This window comes from Paramormyrops kingsleyae, chromosome 20 (genome assembly GCF_048594095.1).
Source record: "Paramormyrops kingsleyae isolate MSU_618 chromosome 20, PKINGS_0.4, whole genome shotgun sequence".
NCBI classification, from domain to species: Eukaryota; Metazoa; Chordata; class Actinopteri; order Osteoglossiformes; family Mormyridae; genus Paramormyrops; species Paramormyrops kingsleyae.
In genome coordinates, this window is record NC_132816.1 from 18710325 (window position 1) to 18731680 (window position 21356).

The following is a 21356-nucleotide window of genomic DNA, read 5'->3' on the forward strand; positions in this document are numbered from 1 at the left end:
TTAGATGTAACCCTGGACCAGATCTCTTCTCCAAGCATGAACATGGGCTTCCTCCAGGTGACCTAGTTCCTGCCTACAACCCAAAAGTGTGAGACTGGTCACTCCAATTTCCCCTTATGTCTGTGTGTATTCATGTGCAGCTTCCTGCTAAAACCTGGGATCCCATTCTGGAGAATAATCCAATTTGCATCTCCTGATTCATAGGTTAGACCCACACAGCTTCCATGAATAATATTTATTTAAAGAAAAACAGCGCAAATATCATTATTCATGTTTTCCCTCTTTTTCCTGGAAGCCAAAGCAAAAAGAAGAATAATTAATTAAAAGACAAAGTTAATTTCTGGAAATGTTCAGTGCTCAGGTGCAGAAACGGTACAGTGAAGTACCCTGGCAAGCATCTGACAATTAAGGGTTTAATGTCGTTAATCCACATGAAACACGTAACTGACGGTTTATCGAGACAGTATTCCTTTTTGATTTTTTACGCTCTACTCATTTAAACAGCAGGATATTTGGCAGAGGCTGAGCCACTTCGGTCGACATCAGACACCCGTTCCAGGAGGCAGACTTATTTAAATGTTTAAACCAGTATGACCCGCGAGCCCATTTTGAATGCAAGTACACTCCCTGAACATTTTGTCTTCGCCAACACACAATCAAGAGGAAACCCGACAATTTCCTACCGTGAGAATGGAACTCAGTTTGACATGGACCGATTGCACTCGAGCTATAATATAGCTGTAATATTTTTTCACACATAGGGACACATGGTTCCATCGATGGTCATTCGCGTTCTTCTCCTCCGTGAGTGGCTGGCCTGCTGCAGTTTTGCTGAGCCCTGATTGGCCGGCCCCTGCTGCCAGCCGGCTCCTGTGGGTGCAGGTGCGCCGAGAGTCATTAGCGGCCTCGTTCAGCGGCCATTCAAAGAAACATAATGGAACCCTTCATAAACGACACAAACAGCCCCCCACCAGCTGAACAAGCACCACTCTTCACGTAAGAACAAACGTTCATCACTGGCAGCTCAGCCGTCGGGCGTTAAGGGTCATCGTGCTGCTAGAGTAATTGTCATGAGGATTAAGGGGGGCAAAAATCTGTTCTGAAAGGCAACGATGTTTTTTCTCATCTCTGTGGGTTCCTCTCATTAAATTCCACAGGGAACTTCTAAGGATCACAGCCTGTGAGTGTTTTGCAGAAAACAGGAGCCACCAGAAGGAGTCAGGTGTGCCAATTCTGAGCCGGGCCGTTCGGAACAGCCATGTTGTCTCGGGTCGGCGTTGGACGAAAGACCCTGTCGTTAAAAATGAAGGAACATCGCAGTACGCTCTCGTCCACTGGTCGGTTTGTGGGTAAACGTCACTTGAATTTTCCACAGCCACAACGATCGAGGCCCATCCCACTAACTCCACACTTGACAGGCTATTTTTAGAACTACCTGCTCACGTCTCCCATCAGCCAGAAATGCGGCCATTGTAGCCGACTTTACCAGGGTCGAACATTTCGTGGGAATTCTCCACCCGCGGCTCTCGTTTCTGCGGTCGCCCGCGACCAGAAAGCTCCAGGTAACTGGAGGACACATTCTCAAACCTGAAAAGGTCACAGTTCGGAAGACGGAAGTGTCTCGGGGCAATGAATCACTGCCGTGACCTGGCATTACCGTTCTTTTGCCAAGAGCTTGAGTGCTTAGTGTGGATTCCAGGTGACGGCTAACAGAATTAACAGCCTGTGGTCTTCACGGGACCGGGGATGGGACAGAAAGTTCGGGGCGGGGTAGTGACAGATAACATCCTCGCTGAGGCAGGGCTGCTGGTTTCCACAGGGAAATGCAGCTGAGTTTAATCCATCAAGTCAGGCTGACACTCTTCAGTCTTGACGGATCCATCTGCTCAGGCTTCATATAGAAGGTGCTGGTTGTTTCTGCTGCTCCAATTCCATGCCCATCCTCCAACTCATTCAAATAATTAAACAGTCACTCAGAGAGAAAGATACTCCCCCAACACACATTTACTACCAATAACAGATCTCAGTCTATGGACTGCCTGATGAAATTCCTCAATAAACTGACTGGCAAGCCTGCACGATGCCTGCCTCCCATAATGCATTGCGGCCTCTTGGAGTGGCTACTTGCAGCTCAAATACCATTTTTTTTTTACGTGGATCATTTTAAGATGATGAAAATTGCTTAGTATTCTGCATTACCTGTGCTTTAATAACAGCTCATCAGCAATTCCGAGCCGCGCTGTGTGGATCTACTCATCTCACCCTGCCAAAGCTCCGTTAAAATGACTTATCAGTCTCTGGAACATTTATACGGCTCTCATTCAGACATTGGGATCTCGCCTCTCGTGTCTCTGCATCCCGTTCCGGCCCCGGATCAGGGAACGGCATTTCCTTTCTTTGTTTTGCTTTTTTCTGCTGCACCCTCATTTATTCACAGTGGTGTATAACTGGAGGTCCAGGGTTGTTGCTGCGAATCTCAAATGCCTGAGCAGTCCCATGGGATACACTTCCATCCAGATGCACCTTCCTGGCTGAACAAGCACTACAGCCCAGTGTCAGCTCCTGAAGGGGGATAGGTGTGGACGCAGTGGTTTGCACTGTAATTGTGCTACCAGTGGACACGTCTGGAGGCTCAGGATAGACTCGTTCCATTCATTATGAAGTAATTGACAGTGTAAGGCTCAGGAAGTGAGCCAGCGAACCAGAAACGTGAAACTTACCTAATTAATGTTGGGGGAGAAATTGGGTCCATTTCTGAGCCAAATCTTCAGCTGTTTGTCCAGATAATTAGGCCTGAAAGACTCCATGGTCTACCCAGGGTGTCCCACTTGCACAAGGACAGAGGTAAAATGCTAGCGGTTCTAAGTGTAGGCATCAGAGAAGCTTCATGTGGAACTTGGGCAATCGTTCAGAAGATGGTTCTGCGTGACCATTGGTTATTATCATTATTATTATTATTATTATTATTATTATTAATACATAGTCATATGGCCTAGGACCAGAAATGGTCTTTTTGGTAGTTTTTGTTTATTGCAGCAAATTGATGTGAGATGATGTGTGCCCCTACAGCAGGGGGGGGGGGGAGCAGCAATCTTAGGATTAGGATATTATATTAGGATACCCCTAAAACCTGCGTACACACCGGCCCTTTGCGGGTGGGACTGGCTGCCCCTGCTCTACAGGTTAGTGCTGATGATCAGAATGTTGATGGTTGAAGTCCCATAGATGATAAAGTTATTTCACCAGAGGACCCGTAAGGAAGGCGCCTATCCCCCTAGTGCGCCAAAGACCGCGTGAACATGCTTTCTCAGTTGTATATCACTTTGGACAAAAGAGTGCTAAGTAAATCATTCTTATCAGATGTGATTATGGTCATTTTTGTACTAATAGATGGAATATGCCAATTATGCTTTCTCTTCTGATAACATTTGACATCTAACTGACCAAAGAAAGGGTGTTTTATGAAGTCATCTATTTAACTAATATTTTTGTTTATACTAGTTAACATTTGCATTATTGTTGTCCATTTGCATGGATTACTTTTATAACGCTAATTTTAACAACATTGATAGCTAGCTAGCTACCTGACATCATTGTTAATTGTGAATCTAAAGTGAGGTTACTTTGTATCTTGTTGATACTGACATATTTGCCTTGCTGACAGCAATCCATTAAGTCCATTTAAAACATTAAGCCGTTCACTGACGGCCGTGTAAAGATAGGTTTCTATTTGTGGTGCTAAGCGTGTCTCATTACATTGTTTTAGGTCTATTTTGCAAAGCAGTTTCTGAGAAAATGTGTCTTTTCACACTTGATTTTGGGAGATATGTGTTTTTCATTGGACAGTGACAAAATGTAATATAACGAGATGGAGCCAAAAATAGGCCCATTTTCTTATGATATATTTCACAGAAATAAGTCAGCCTGTTGGAGATCACACCTTCGCCTGTGCGAGCAGGCTGCTCACGCTGTGATAAAATGCACGGGGTTTATGAGACAGGGAGCCCCGTAGATGACCATCCGTCCATTTCCAATAACTGCTTAGCTAATTAGGGTCACGGTTATATGGAAGCAAGCTCAGTGCATAATGAAGAGCACTTGTAGGGCGGGACGCCAGCCCCGTTACCAGGGTCCTCGCTGAAAAACTCTAATGGAGACAAATGTCGAAGTCGTGCAGAATGCCCGGGAAGAGGGGACTCACAGAAGCACGTGGAGAACATGCAGACTGCACGTGGAGAACATGCAGACTGCACGTGGAGAGTGGGGACAGGAAGCATCTTCCAATTAGAGCACCCACCCAACTGGCAGTTTCCAGGAGGCCACGGCCATTCGAGAAGGTTTGTGCACTTCATATGGTCCAGTATCTGAGTACTTTATAGTAATAGTATTGTGGCCCTGAAGTCATCATCCAATACGTGTTGAGGCAAAATCTGAATTTTTCTCCTGTAGCTCAACAAGTAGAGCGCTGTGCTAACAATGCAAAGGTCATGACTTGAAATTCCAGGAAGCGCAGGTACTATAAATCACATTAATTAAAAGTGTCTGATAAATGAGTAAATGTACATTTTGGATAAACTATCCACTAACAATTACATTTTGAGAAATATCTTTTCATATTGCTCTGTTTTTCTTATACTGCAAAATAAAAGGTATTTGCCACAAAATCTGCAGCAATATAAGCACTTCAAATGTCACTGCTTTACACTGGAGCCCCAAACAAGTCTCCAAAGTCTAGTCTTACATTAAGAATCAGCTCATTATATTCAAATAAACTCTCAAGCCCCAAGAAAATAATCTTAATTCAAGGCCAAGCCATTATATCTGTGAGCTTGACTTACTGTGTGTACCACAAGGTTAAACAGAATGACCTTAGTTCAAAATTAATTTTTAGCATAACATCCCTTAAACAATGCCTGCCTAATAATATTTCATGGTAATTTTTTTGGATAAACCATTCTGCACTAAGCTATAATCCATGAAATCACATATTTTAATAACCACGAAAGAAAATGTTATTAAAAACATCTTTTTGGGGATCGGTTTGTAGATGAATGAGTTAATTGTAGACTGATCCCACAGTGAGACAGATTTCTGCCATTTTTTCCTCAGGTGAAGTATCCTGTTATCTGACCTCACTAATGATTCTTCATAATGTGCTGGCAAGGCGGTAACTCAGAGACGGAAGGTGTTTTTCAGTTACAAGCATCCACCTTCTGTCACAACAGAGCACTTGCACATTTCACATACACAAGCAATTATAGGAACTACGGGTTTATGGGAACAATTTCTGTCTTGTTTACTTAGATATTTGAAATTTGAGTAGGTGTTTATTTACTGGAACTTGTGAATAGTGATAGACTCTCTCTCTTAAGAGTGTGGAATCGTGCTTTTAATGGGACCTGATGTATTGCAAAACAGTGATTTTTGTCCATTCTGAGCGAACGAAATTATGAATGTCCAGTTTCAATTATCCCAGCATCCTCGTTTGATCATTGAACTTGATCGTTAGAACAGTTTCCAGAAAGGTCAAATGAATGCTTCATACTCGTGGGTGAAAGGCAGAATATCAATAAACCGTGGTCCGTCTTGAGGAGCTGTGGGAAAAGACTAAAGTCTTTGCAGCAATGCGATGTGTGGTTTAAAGAAACAGAGTATAAACTAGTACAAAGATACTGTGATGATCTGATAGATGGGATTTCAGATACACTGATTAATTCCTTTGGACCCTTAATATCAAGCGCTACCGCTGACTGGAAAATCCATCCCCAATTCTCTCTCTTCAGTACGTAATCTACGTTTATTATTAATTACCAATTGCATATTATTAGGCCTAATTACTAATTATTACGTCACCAGATCCGCGACCAAAAATTATACTTCATATAATATGATCTCACATGCCGTGACAAAATCAAAAATCTTTAAAGAAATGTTTCTGAGCCACGGGAAGCGTCCTGCTTATCAGGAAAGAAAGTCTGCATATTGCAATTATAACAATGATGATGGTAACTAATAAAGTCACTCCGCGGTGGAAACCTTTGACAGAGATAAACGTTTCAGCGCTCATGGATGAGCTGAGAGCTCCTTCAAAACCGGCGACTTAATTACCGCAAACATTTCTGATGAAAAGATTGTATCTCGAAGCTTGATATTTTCAGACAAGCGTGATTTTTTCCCCCCACTGTTGTGTAGTAAATACTAAGCAATTTCATTTTCTCTCGGCGACCTTGCATGCAAGGCGGCGCACGTGCATTTTAATGCAGGAAATGGTTTCCCATTAAGTATTGGCTTGAAGATTTCTACACTCTGTGAACTTGTTGGAACAATGAGCCTTCCTATCAGTTATGTGTAGGCTACACAAAGTCATTACCCCCTACGGTTGCAGTGTACCTGAAGAGCTGTCGTGTTACTTGTTAATGATGTGTACCCAGAAACCGCAGAAGATACTAAGGAGAAGTAATGTACAGCATGTACTAAAAGGGTTAATCTCTGGACTGACTAAAGTCAGAAGAGTCCCATGGCTGTTTCTCGGCCTTTAAAGTCTAACAAGCAAATTGGTAATAGCATAAATAATTCCAGGCTTCCAGAAGAGCCGTGATTTCTGTTTCAACAAGCCATAATTAGATTGAAAAGGTTTGTTTTCAGCTATGTCAAGCTGTCCAAACAAGCATTTTACTTTTATATTTTGTGGGTTGAAGAACTATAAAGTGCACTGAAGATTATTTGCTTTTTTATTGTTATACTTAAAGCCTTGTCATTAAAAAAGAAAACATAGAAAGTGTGCGTGAGGTTTATCCATTATTAGCTAAATACTGCCATCTGTTGGCGAATAAACGACCTTGCTTTCTAGTCAATTATCCTGTTAACGGTTACGGTGCTGATTATTCCCTTAAATTTGATACTAATACATTTTAATATCACTTTTTCCAGATTAGGTTACAGAAATCGAGAAGGGAGCATAGGAAATGCTGTTAAGCAATACCCATCTGAGAATGGGTGCAGGTCAATCCAAATCAGGGTAACACTTCGGTTCTATCCCCATACATCTGAAATATCTACCTGAATAGCATGTCTTCAAAATAGAAAAGGACAAGGGATACTATGCAAACTGCATAGAAAATAGAGCTGGGAGGGTACAACACCACCGACTGAGAAACTGTAAGAGCCGTTCCTAGCACTGGAAAGACAACTCAGGAGCAGTTTTTAATGTTGGATCTAGGAAGGTGTTGATCTCAAATTCCATAACATACTGTTGGGCTTCTTTTAATCAACATCACTAGTTTTTTTTTTTTTTAATTTGTGGTGTTACTTTGGAACCTCGACCTTTCAAATATTTCTTTTTCCAAATCATTATTTTAAGGTAGGCTACTTAAATTGTTTAACTGGGCTTGAAGCTTTTCTCAAGAGGCTAATTATTTTCTGTTTACTACCAAAATGAAAGCCTTGTTCTTTAAAATTTACTGCTGTCAAGATCTCCATTTTTGTGCAGTTTAAATGCATGTTTCATCCAGGGCTTAGTTCTGATCTGACAAAATCAATAAAAATATAATAATGTTACACCTTCAGTTTAAACAGGTTCTAAAAATTGTTGGAAATCTTACAGTTGACATATTTGTTTGATTGTTTATGTAGGTGCCTTAGCAGCAAAGCCATTTTACACATTAGATATGAAGAGGAAATGCAATTCCTTACTGGCAAGTGTGTGAAATTTCATTTGGGATCAAATCAGCACAAATTACAACTAAGTAACATGATCACTGTTTTTAACATGGAAATCGTATCTCTCTCTTGTTCTCCATATCAATGAAAACAGAACTCGTTTAAAAATTCATAAGGGCGTATCACAATTATACAACCGATAGACATTCTGGACATGTAAACAACAGCTTGATCCTTCTGAATGCAGAACATTCTTGTCTGATCAATGTGTCTGAGAGTGAATTTACCAAAATGAGGCCCAAAAAAAAGAGTTAATGCATTAAATCTGCCCCAATTATGCGTATGTCTGTTGATGAATGGATGGATGTTGAGTGGAACATTCAAAATTCTAAAGATGCAGCAAATGATTCTGGCTTATGCTCAATGGTAATAAAAGTGAATATGAGGAACATTTTATGTACAAAACATGACAGCTTCTTGACAAAACCTGTCAGTAACAGCTCTATAAACATGGCTGTCATCTCTGCAAGACAACTTGACAGATGTGACATAAACCTGATGGATATGTACACCAAATACCAATACCAATAATTCTTTTACAGTCATGGTTCTAATCAAGATGACAGTGTGGCAATTTTATAAAGGCTATAAAAACTTTCTTTCTTTCTAAAACAACTGTAAGCAGCATTTGAATTATTGCACGATTGTTTTATTTAGACATTTTTATTCATTATTCATCTGTCCTGCTTTTTATTGGAACATATCAGGCAGAATACAAAGATGCTTAATAGCAGCTTGCAGAAGGACCCTTCCTGGGATTCGAACCAATGACTTTCAGGTTACAAGCTACTCTCCTTAACCACCAGATACCTAATGTCCTGCAAGTTCTACTTTTTTTTGGCCCAAAAACCAACTGTTTGACAAGGCGATTTTTTTTTTAACTGCTGGAGGTGATCATGCGTCTGTGTCAGTGAGCACTGAGCACCTACAAACAAGGTCACAGGCACAGCAGCCAACTTTCAGTTCCAAATAACAGCAAGGGTTCGATCCCTCTATTCTGGAGGACACCTAACCTGCCTTTAGTAGAAAAGCCAGGCTTCACCATTTTGAAAGGAAGGGGAACTGAAACATTTTCCCGATAAATTAAATTAAATATAACTGTGAAATTCACAGGGCTTACAAATGAAAAGCGAGAAACACAAGCTTTCTGTTTTTAAGGCAGCATGAAAGTATTAAAATTATGAAATGGGTCTCTGCGCATATTGTAGCCTGAAGCATGGTTTTTACGTTTTAACGTAAAATATGCATTTATTTAATTAAAACGAGTCAAACAGGTAACTATGGCAAAATCAGTGCTATTAATTTTTTTACAATGAATGATAAAGTGGAGTGGAATTAGGGGCCTGAGTAACACCAGGTTTTCTTTTAAGTCACAAGTTGTTTAGCGTGTTAACCAAAGACGGCCGTATTTATGTAAGTTGTAGAATCTGTCTAATAAAATACATTAAAAATGGGATCCTGAGTTAGGTATTGTGCTTTTCCAGTTTGGTCACCCATAACAAAAATGCAATGATATAAAACCGTAATATATGTTAAAGGCAGGAATTATATATAATGTGTAATTCAGAACTTAGGCAGGGGCGTCGGCGGTTGCAAATTCTGCGCCTTCTCAGACGAAGAGGAAGAAGTGGTGTTGTAATATACAGTATTATCAGTCAGATGGCTTTGAGTGAGCACACATCTGATTCCGGCTTCAGCAATGCCACACAAAAATGTGCAAACTCAGCATCTCAATGTGAACATGCTGGTGTTAACTCTAGGAATTATTTCCAAGACTGACGCAAAAAACAAACTGCGATTTGCCTGTACAGTAAGCAGACTCCTCTCAGTCGATGTTGGCAGCATGCACAATATGAGTAGGCGACTCGTCTTTGATAAGTCAAGCATTGTGTAAAATGTTTTTTTGTATGCAGGGGTGAAACTTTAGAATGTTTGCTAATAGTTTAATTAAAAAATTGTACTGGCCTAGATATAATTTCACCAGTTCACAGTGTACACTGTAATTTTCATGGTAACACTACTGGAGGGGACACAAATACTTGCTAGTAACTCAGTTACTACTGAGTACAAATCATGAAGAAATATAGTCGCTACCTATGATGGAAGATGTGTCATGATTAATTAATGATAAACAAACATGAGATCAGTATTTCACTCATGTTATTCATTAATAATTCCTTTAGTTCATGAAGGTTTACAGAATTAAATAGACTATAGTAACTGCCTGGGATAAATTATGCGTTACAATTCATTAACGAAGAACAAACATAAGTTCAATATTTTACGTGTTATTCATTATTTGTTCCTACAGTACTTCCTTCAGTGGTTCCTTCAATAGCTCGCAAAGGTTTACAGAATTAGCAGATATAGTAACACGCACAGTGACAAAAAAAGTCAAGCACCAAGTACAGAGTACAGAGTAGTGGAAATGAAGTGAATCTGCACGTGGTGAAAGGTCTTGTGACTGTATCATAATGATTTTTACATCAGGTCAAACGGACAACAGAGTTGGCAGTATGGGCACACTGCTGGTCCCATGTCACCCCCCCCCCCCCCCCGCTCCGGGCCTGGGTACATGCGGAAATTCAAGGGAAAGATCCGTGAACCTGGCTGGCCACAGGAGGACCTCAACATGACGCAGGCAGTCCATAGACACATGTGCTATGTGTGAATGGGCATTTGTCTTGTTGGAAGACTGTACCAGGGTGCTGTCTCAGGAGGGGGACACAGGATGTCACTGACGTAGCGCTGTGCTATCAGGGTCCCCCAAATCACTACCAGAGAGAACCTGAAGTCATACCCTATGGTTCCCCACACCACGATGTCAGACCCTATGGTTCCCCACAGCATGATGTCATAACCTATGGTTCCCCACACCATGATGTCATACCCTATGGCTCCACACACCATGATGTCATACCCTATGGCTCCCCACACCATGATGTCAGACCCTATGGCTCCACACACCATGATGCCAGGAGTAACACCGGTGTGTCTCTCCACATCGGCAGGGTTGGTCCTCTCCCCTCGGCACAGCCATACGCACACAACAGTCATCCGCAGTAATGCAGAACAAAGCTTCATTGCTGAACATGGAACAATGCCACTCATCATCAGTCCATGGCTCCCAGTTACGGCACCACTCCAAACGTCGTCTCTGCTCTGGTGTCACCGGCAACCTACGCATGGGACGGTGAACCCATAGTCTGGCAGATGCATGTCGCCGACACATGGAGCGGGATGACATTAGGTATTGTAGAGAGTCTAAAACCTGTCTCCAGATGGCAAGTGCAGATGTCATTGGGTTCTGTAATGCTTGGTGCACAATACGAGGATCTTCCCTTGTTGTGGTCTGTCTTGGGTGAGTGAAACCTTCACGTGTGGGTGCCCTCATGTGCCCATTGGTTCCAACATCAGGTGACTGTGACACCTGCATGCCCCACGCGCCGGGCAATTGCACGATACGACCACCCGGCCTCACGCAAACCCGCAATGCGACCCCTGTCAAACTTCCTCAAGTGCTGGTAATGCTGTCTAATGCATCTACGAGGCGTCCTCTATGTACCCGTCATCCAATTAATCAAAAATGTTCTCATATCCACTTTTTGTAAGTATACATTAAGAAGCTTCAGCGATGCATTACATTTACTGACCCCTTACAATTTATTTTCTATCTAGCTTGCCAATACTGGTCTCTTTGCTCATACTATACTCCCATTGGGATAGGCCTATCAAAATGAATACATGATGGGCCGCAAAGAAATTATAATGCTTCACGTCATAAAAATTAACGCTAACGCGTTAACTTTGACAGCCCTACATGCATTTATTTTTTTTTACTAGCCAGGGGGCTAGTGTTCAGTTGTTTTTTTGTACTCGCCTCAAGCAAATGGGCGAGCTGAATTTCCAGGCCCGGCCACAAGATTCCGCAAGAGACCGACAGAGCATCAGACGCTCTCGTTTGAAATGCATCGCGCCTGGAGCGTCACCCGAATGCCTTCTACCTCACCAAACTAAATGCATTTTAATACATTTACACTTGGTAAAAAACGGGAAATATTCGTTTGGTAATTAGGTTGTATGCGTGTTAATGGATTTGCTGTGGATCGGATTTACACATGTGATGACTTTTTTTTAATGGTATGTTTTAGAAATGAAAAACTACATTGTCCAATAGCTAGAACCCAATGGTTGACAGACAGACAGACAGACAGACAGACAGACAGACAGAGACACACACACGGCGGGCAAGCGCGTGCTCGCTCGCGAAGAAGCGGCCCTTTTCAAGACTGTCTATTAAATGACGTCACCGTGTCATGTCGACTGGCAGTGTACGCCATTTTGGAAAGAGGAAAAAAAATCACGGGCAAGCCTGGTGGCTCTGATTCTCCGCTCTTTCGACCACTTTTCCTGTCCCGATCGGTCGCTCTTCGGCGCGAAGGACGTCGCTCACATAAACTTAGGAGAGGCCGACGGTGACGCCAGGTCTGCTGCGGGAGAAAATAAGCGATGGCAGGTAAGGCAGTGAACTTTATAGGCGGGGGCCCTCTGTTTAGCGCCACTCCGGAGCGCGGCCTAGTTAGCTGGTTACACACCGCTAGTTACACACCGCGAGCCGTGCGCTCGCTCCCGCTCGCAGGCTGGTGCCGGGAGCCGTGGGGAGATGCGACGTGCGGCGCCGCGATCGGACGTGCAGCATGAAACGTACTAATCGCGCTCGCACCGTGTCTTGTAGGTGTCGGAGGAGGGAACGACTTCCAGTGGTGTTTTTCCCAAGTGAAAGGAGCTATAGACGAAGATGTGGCAGAAGGTAAGTTTTATTATTGTTGTTTAATTTGCGTTTTCTCCCGTGCACGACAGTCACATTTGACAGTGTCAGTGCCGTGGCGATGGTGCCGGGCAGCCGTGCGGCTTGACTGGAGCGCCTCACGGCTCAGTCCCCATTAGCGCTGGGTTAGCTCCCTGGCTGCCTGCTGCTCGCAGGCCCCAGGGTCTAAGTGAGCCCCACTGGGTGGCACGGTCATTTGGACTCTTTAAATCTTTTTTTTATTTTTGGTGTGCTTGTGCATCTTCGTTAAATGGGTGTTAATGTTGAAGTTACAGTGTCCCGGTGTTTAAATAAGGCTGTTGTGAAACGAATCGAGTCCCCTGGAGTGACGTCTAAAGGCTTCGCCGCTGACGGTGACGTCTAAAGACCGCGTCGGTCTCAGCATCATCGTGCACGCTTTTAAATCTTATAATAGGTTTTTGAGCGTTAATCTCCCACACCGAACGGCGGTTTCCTGTTTGGCGAGTACTATTATTCCCCAGTAATTGGGATGATCATTTGATGGATGACTGTTTCATTGGAAACGTACAGCGATGGGCTCCGCTGCCTTCTGTCTGCGGTTTTTATGGCATGTAGATTCATGGCCGCGTTTCAATGGACAGGATTTCCAGTATTAACTAATGAGTCTTCGCTGCATGATTTTCGCCGCATGGCGTTGGTTTGTAGTACATGCAATTTCTTTTCTACCAGGCAATGCAACTGATTGGTAAAAAAAAAATAAGTAGTACGTTAATATCAGTTTAATAGCTGAAGTGATGAGTTCAGTCATTTTTACTTCGAGTGATTTCACTGTGCTCGAGTATTGTGGACAAGATGTATGTGTAACTGTAATGTTCTCCTTTATATAAATGATGCACTTGAAGATCCCAAATTTGGATGCATATTATTAAAGAAGATAATTAATAACTTCATAAAGGATGGTGATGTTATGTCATTATCCAGAAGGGAAGGGTGTGACAAAACATTATTGTCTACGTTCGAAAGAGGTTAAGTGTGTGAGAAATGAAGTCTATGTGTTTAGTATGTGCCAAAAGTGAGATTAATAAGACTTTAGAATTGGAATTACAAGTGTTCACTTAAAAACTGCAGTTATTTTTGGGAAAGCATTTGGATGGGGTTTCAGGATGCCCGTGGCAGATTTTTGATAGGTCAAGATATTTCAGAAAGATGTTGCAGTTTGTGTCTGTTCAGTAGCCATGGTTCAGATGGGTGATGTTTACAGTCATGAATGAACAGGTGGGCTCTTTGTGGATTTCCTGTGTAGTTCACTTTCTGAATTGCTCATTGTTTTTATTAAGCTTAAAAAAATCTAAGTTTCTCTTCTAATGGGAGTATAGGTGTACCGCAGTTCACCTGTCTGGGATTCTAATGTGCATGTTGAAACTGATACCCCTCTTAGAGATGTTCTTCAGACCAAATGGCAGTAGAGTGATGACCTGTGACCACACATGTCCTTTGAGGTCACATGTCCACTGGTTGTGCGAATGTGAAGCTTGTTGGTAGTGTCTCCGTCCTCCTGGTCTGTCATTGTCATCTCAGGGAACACTGTCTTGTCATAATCTGGTGACAGCTGCGCTTGTGTACATCCATGGGAGGTTCTTGCTGATGGAGCCACATGCCAGTGTCGATTCACTGGAGGTACCACTGCAAAGTGGATACATGGAATTTAAGTCAGAGCTTCTCAGGCGGTGAACGTCACTGTGGTTGTGAGTCAACGCTGTGCAGTGTGGGTGGTGGTGGAGGGGGCAGAGGGGGGCGGAACCTCCAAAGGTCAGTCATCAAAGATGTGCCAGCGGGCGATGCTGCGATTCGCTCTGTGCCTTTGCAGCAGCGCTGTGACCAGCTGCCTCTTCATAAAACAAGTCAGTTCATTTACATAATTATATACCTTAGTGTAACCGGGTCGTTGAATAACGTGAAAGGCTTTTATTTTGTAGTGATTTTTTTTTTATTAAATAATAAAAGCATTGCCATTCTGGAAATGACAGTAATGTGTAATATCAGACTCTGTTTATGGCGTCTCATAGTCATTGTACTTGAGTGTGCTGAGCCAACGTCATGCATAGAAATGTAACTAAATTCATTGATGTCTAAATGACTTGTGTATTCAGATGTAAAAATGAGAAACGCACGTCCCTGGTAATGTGCTTCTTAGTGTCATTTTGATTGAATGTAACATGAATTTTGTAGCTCTTAAGCTTGAGGTTGTGATCATGCAGGATTCCGGTCTGCGAGATGTAGATTTAGGGTCAGAATGGGGCTTTTCCCCCGTTTAACTACAAATGAACGTGCGTCGGGGGGGTATTTTTTGGGGGGGGAGCAGCAGTGACACAGATGGCTCACAATTACCTGTGATCTAAAGGGGCCCTCGTGATTGGACGTGGTAAGGCCAGCCGCTCTCTGATTGGCCTGTGCTGAGACGGGCGGCTTAAAGCTGGTGTTTCGCGGCCGACCCGCGGAGAGCTGCTCCCACACACGCAGCTGCATCGCTGTCCTCCGGCTGTCGCCGTGCTGAAGCCGCCTGCTTCAGGGTCCGTTTCGTCGGTTCCGTTTGCCGAGAGAGAGCCGGCGGTATGCATCGTTGTCGATTTGCGGGTACGGGGTAACGGCAGCAGGGGAGGGGGGGGGTGGTAGTGTCCCCCAAGCTTGTCTCCCGCCGACGGTGCCATGTGTCCCCCGCGGCTCCTCGCCGGCGTTTAGAACCTCCGCCCCTCCGTCCGCCACACTGATGTCCGCTGCGTCCTTCAACCAAGGTACGACGCTGCCCCCCCTTACGCCCCCAGCCCCCCACACTGATTTGTTGTTGTGCTCATCGCTGGTCCTTTGTCACAGGCGTGTTCAGTAATGTGGTCACGGCTCTGCATCCGAGGGCGCGTGTGTCTCAGTGTCTGTGTGTTTCGCTCTACAGTCGCAGTTTATATTCAGGACAGATTTATCCCCCCTGTTAGGATGGATGGTCTGTTCTGTGTTTCACGTGATATTTTTGTTTGTTTTTTTTTTTCTCTTGTCTCGTAATGTCTAAGTAATCATCTCTTTGTTTTTGGTTTTTTTTTTGTGTGATTGTGGTCATTTTTGTCCAGTTAAATCACAAAACTATGCAAAGTTGTCTGCTAGGCAGCTCTGCAGAAGATGTCCGATTGACTCGTCTCTGAGATACATAAAGGAGAATTTCAGCAGTAAATCACCTGTCCGCTCTGTGTCCTTCGACACCCAACTGAATGTCATCCAGTCAGGTGGTTGGCTTCATGTTATACCAAAGCACTGTAATATTTTGGCACCTCTGGCATGTAAAGCTGTGTGTTGCTGTTGATGAGCGAGTGACAGATTGAAGGGGATATTGTTTCTCTGTGCATCTGGGATGCTCGAACACTGTACTCTGTCCCCCACTGGTTTGTCCCCCCCCGTTCGTCCTTCAGCTAATCTCCTTTCAGCAGCGACGCCGCGATGAGTGTCGCGTTATTCCTGGCCTCAGTGACAGGACGTCTGACAGTAAGGAGAAGCTCAAAGGGGGGAAACAAACTATCCTGGAAAGCAGATAATTTGCTGAATGACAATTTTCGTATCGCTGTTTTTTTTTTTTATAAGACTGTGAGAAGAACAAGATCTCTTAGGATAGTGTTGAGGGGTTTTTTGGCAGTGTTTCTGTAACTATCTGCGAATATTAAATACGTGGCTAGACTTTCTCTTTACATAGTTTTTTTTTTAGCTTGACTTGAAATAACACGTTGGTTTTAATGGTGCTAATCATCTTGTATATTTGCCTGTTAGACCACAATGCTGGTGGTAAAGGATCGGGTTTATCCGCGTCATGCTGTCCTTAAACTTGTAATTGTTAGTGAGGAGATGTGCGGGATTCTTTGTGGTTTTGATATGAACCGTTCCAGCCAGTTGGTGTTGCATCACTGGGAGCCTTCACTGTGCTCTGCGAGCAGGACCCTGGCGGGGAAATGCACGTGCAGTGACAAGCTGGGACGTCGCACGTCTCGTTTTGTGGCTGGACCTCCGTCTCAACATTAAGTTTATGTTCCGAGGTCCTGTTATGTTTCCTACATTTTAATTGTGCATTATTTTCTGATGACTCACCTGAGAGTCGCCCATCTACCTGCCTGAAAGATCCAGTGACGTCGGAATGAGTCACAGCCGTCTCCGTTTCCCCCGCGGCGCTTCGCCGTCCGGCGGGGAGGCACTGGCAGCCCGTGGCGGTGTGAGGAAGGGAAAAATTGTTTTTCTTCGCCGACCAATGACCGGCTCCTTCATGCTGTAAACACAGCGCCGTGTTTCGGGTGGAATGCGAGGCTGCGTGTCGGTGGAAAGGTGTCAGGGACAGATAAATAAAATGAATATCTGGGCACAGTTGGTGCAGCGCAAACAGGGTGGGAAGGATGCTAGTTTTTCTTTGGTTTTGGTTTGTTTGTGCAATAAATGTATGTGAGTTAGGGGGTCCAGAGCTGGTTGGGGTGGTAGCACTTGTAGCCTCAAACCCCCAGGTCTGTGGGTTCGATTTCTGGCTTAGATATGTGTGAGTGGCCTGTTTTTCCTGAAAGCAGCAGTTCACTATGAAGACATGTGGCTGAATCGGTGTCTTTAAATTGCATTGTGTGTTTGTGGTGGTTTGTTTTTAATTGTAATTTGTGAAAACTCGCTTTATTTCAGCGGACATCATTTCAACGGTTGAGTTCAACTACTCTGGAGAGCTGCTAGCCACGGGAGACAAAGGGGGCAGAGTTGTCATATTTCAGCGAGAACAAGAGGTGAGATGGTCACATACCAGCAGGGGGGTCGACACACGCCATATTGCACGTGTTTTAACACTGGTCATAAATGTTGGCTTTTTCCTTTAATTTTCCCAGAGTAAAAACCGGCCTCATTCCAGAGGAGAATATAATGTCTACAGCACTTTTCAGAGTCACGAGCCGGAGTTCGACTATTTGAAAAGCTTAGAAATCGAGGAAAAAATTAACAAAATTAGGTGGTTACCCCAGCAAAATGCTGCTCACTTCCTGCTTTCTACAAACGGTAAGAGTCTCTTCCGCCTGCGCGTGTCTCCGCCGTTCCTGTGCAGAAATGCCCCCTCCACAGTTTGAACCTGACGCCGGAAACGGTCCCTGTGTCTCGCAGATAAAACTATTAAGCTATGGAAAATCAGCGAAAGGGACAAAAGGGCGGAGGGCTACAACCTGAAGGATGAAGACGGCAGACTCCGAGACCCCTTTAGAATCACGTCACTACGGGTTCGTTTCACGTTAAAATTCTTATCCGGCCCTGTTACCCCCTCTGTCAGTCTGAAAAAACAACCTCTTAAGAAGCATCTCGTATAATCAAATAGTTGTGGGGTCTTTTTCACGATCAGCTAGATTTGTGTCAAATTAGTGCCTCTTTTTTTCCCCTGAAAAGCCAGTTGCTATCCAGGTAATTACTTCAGTAGCACGCTCGAGGACCTCAGAGATGCCGCTGAGCTTAGTCAGGAAGACGGAGTGCCTGCAGGCTGCCCTCGGTAACCTTGTGCTGCTTCTAGGTACCGGTGCTGATGCCAATGGACCTGATGGTGGAGGCCAGCCCTCGGAGGATATTCGCAAACGCACACACATATCACATTAATTCCATTTCAGTAAATAGCGATCACGAAACTTACCTTTCTGCTGACGACCTAAGAATAAACCTTTGGCACTTAGAAATCACAGACAGGAGTTTTAGTATCCTTTTCCTCTGAGATCTTGGCCGTTTCCATGGGAATCGGGACGGCGAGCATGTCGGATAAGAGTAAGAACGACAGTCGTCCCTGTTTTATGACCGGTGCCCGTTTCTGGTTGGTCCTCCTTGATCATGTGACCTCAGACATTGTAGACATCAAGCCGGCCAACATGGAGGAGCTGACGGAGGTCATCACGGCTGCAGAGTGCCACCCGCACCAGTGCAACGTTTTCGTGTACAGCAGCAGCAAGGGCACCATCCGGCTGTGTGACATGCGGGCAGCAGCCCTGTGCGACAGGCATACCAAGTGTGAGCACCCTCTCCTAGCCCTGGTGACCATGTTCACAGGCTGTGTCCTTCGTCGGTGTCCATGATGGGGACTCTGCTGTTCTCCTCTTGTGGAGGCACCTTTATTTTAGGGCTTCTGTGTGTTTATCTGACACTATAAGCCTTGTTAGGTCCTGTAACACTAATCTGCTGTAGATGCATGTTGTGCAGCTGAAATATCATGCTAAGCAGCACTGATGCTCCTTAAATTTAGGCTCCTTGTCAGTGTAATGAATAACATTCATCCTTTTGTAGTGTCTTTAGAGATCATTGCTGTTTCTTCATCTCGCGGTCGGTGATTCTAGATGTCTGTTGTCCTTTTCCACGCCACCCGTCAGCTCTGTAACGCATCCCACCCCCCCTTCCCCAATCTGACCCTCTTCCAGTCTTTGAGGAGCCCGAAGACCCTAGCAGCAGGTCCTTCTTCTCCGAAATCATCTCCTCGATATCCGACGTCAAGTTCAGCCATAGTGGCCGTTACATGATGACTCGGGACTATCTGTCGGTCAAGGTGTGGGACCTCAACATGGAGAACAGGCCCGTAGAAACGTACCAGGTACCGCTTCACTGCCGGCCCTAAGGTCCACTGCCACTGGGGGCGTAACAGTGCACTGGGGCTCAGGATCATTCATTAATGTTAACGCCAGAGGGGGCAATAGGCATAATCTCAGGTTTGCTTTGCATTTTGCACTGGATCCTGCGGAATAAGGAACAAAATGCAAGAGAAAAAGAAATGGCTTTATTGTGAATGTACATGCATAAAAAGGAGTAAATAGAGGTCTTTTTCAGTCTTGTACATTAAGGATATTCTGGTTTTATTTTTCTTATTAGTTGCTAAAAGGTAGGGATCAGCTTGTTTACGCATTCTAAGAGGTTTTCATTTTTGCATTTTCCACTGGACACTGCACAATAAGGAAAGCCGAAAGTAAGAAAATGGTTTGAAAGCAGAATAAGTACTGTGGGGGTCTTAGTTTGTCTTCAGCCCTATTTTGTTGAATATACCATGAATCGTCTTTTGCCGCCCCTATGCCCCCCAGGCTGCTGGCCATCTGAAAGTGGGGTCAGTTCCCTGTGACTGGACACTGAACATCGTTCCAGTTGTGCTTTTGGGTTTTCCTTTGGACATTTAAGTGCAAGGCTCTCACGATGGCTTTTTTGTCACTCTGCTTCCAGGTACACGAATACCTCCGTAGCAAGTTATGCTCACTGTATGAAAATGACTGCATTTTTGACAAATTTGAGTGCTGCTGGAATGGTTCAGATGGGTAAGTCGAGTAATACTTGTGTCGGGGGGGTTTAAAATTCAAAGTAGCTCTCAGTGCCGTATGAAGCGGTCATACACGCAGGCATTTTGTGTAGTTCGTACCTCGCAGTTGTGCCACGTTCGGACGCCCCCTTCTGAGTCTGCCTGACCATCTGGCCCGTCTCCCTGCCCGCAGAGCCATCATGACCGGCTCCTACAACAACTTCTTCAGGATGTTCGACAGGAACACCAGGAAGGACGTCACGCTGGAAGCATCCAGGGAGAGCAGTAAACCGCGGGCCGTCCTCAAGCCCCGCAAGGTGTGTACCGGCGGCAAGAGGAAGAAGGACGAGATCAGCGTCGACAGCCTGGACTTCAACAAGAAGATCCTGCACACGGCCTGGCACCCCAAGGAGAACGTCATCGCCGTGGCGGCCACCAACAATCTGTATATATTCCAGGACAAAATTAACTAGGGCCCACCATGTCACCGGGCTGGTTCTTGTACTTGCATAGTTAAGCCTAGGCGTTTATCTGTAAAAGAGAGGGTCTTCTTGTCGTCCTAATGAAGAATTCGATGCACTCGTCTTTTTTTTTCTCCTTGTGTAGCCGAAGGAGAAAAGGTGGGCCTGTTTTTTTTTTTTTTTTTTTTTTTTTTTTTTGGTGGGGGGAGGGGGGGGGGTCAGTGGTGTGTTTGAGCCTCCGGTGTGGGGGGGGGGTGGGGTGGGGCGGGGCGGTATCAAGGGATTTCCTGACACGGAGAAGGCGCCAGCCACAGCAGAACTGATGGACAACACTCAACAGAGGCCAAACTGTCAAAAGTTAGTGTTATTTATTTGAGTCGGAGCCTTCCGTTTTATGATTTCATGACCAAATTATGAAATGCCCAAGGAATAACATTTTTATTGTAAAAATGTAGTCTCTACTGTAATATCTGGCCTTTCTGATACAAAATTTGCTAGTCGATGCCTGTTAACATTCCTCCCCTAGCTGTCGTTTCAGGCCCTGGTGTTTAATCTTTTATGAACTTAAAACAGGTCTCATTTTTCGTCAGTGGACAATTTTCTGTTTTTTTTTTTTGTTTTGTTTTTTTTTGTTTTGTTTTTTTTTTGCCCCAATTCCATTTTTTTTTCCTCCATGCATAGTAACATTTACTCACTGACTGTATCTATATAACCACACCGTCTGGTGTCAACCACTTAATAAAAGTAACAAAAACTACGGAGATGTCTTTTTAAATTTGATACAAGTATGTATTGAACGTTTTATCGCCGTGCATGTATGTACACCGTAGGTATGAGAGACGGAAAGCGACACATGATTTTGGTAGCTTGGGGGGGGGGGGATCTTGAACTACTTGAAGCTGCAGTAATGTACCTGGTTGGTCATGTACCTGTCTCTGTTTCTCGTCATCAGCTACCGTAATAATTTTTTTTCCATTGGGGGGGGGGGGGGGTAGCCTTTGGCAGTAATAAGGTATGGCGCGGTATTTTGGGCATTACTGCGATATTTCAAAATTAGCCGGGGGTGGTTCTCCACGATAAAGCG

At 44.3% G+C, this 21356-nt stretch overlaps 1 protein-coding gene across 1 annotated transcript; it reads left to right on the plus strand.

The window, feature by feature from the left end:
* Positions 1–11995: 11995 nt before the first annotated feature.
* Positions 11996–20457, plus strand: ppp2r2d (protein phosphatase 2, regulatory subunit B, delta). Its single transcript, XM_023820619.2, has 10 exons — positions 11996–12235; positions 12455–12529; positions 17201–17298; positions 17398–17563; positions 17666–17778; positions 18063–18240; positions 18383–18547; positions 18952–19121; positions 19739–19830; positions 20005–20457. Exons 1-10 carry the CDS (start codon positions 12229–12231, stop codon positions 20282–20284), a joined length of 1344 nt encoding a protein of 447 aa, XP_023676387.1. The 5' UTR covers positions 11996–12228; the 3' UTR covers positions 20285–20457.
* The last annotated feature ends 899 nt before the right edge of the window (positions 20458–21356 follow it).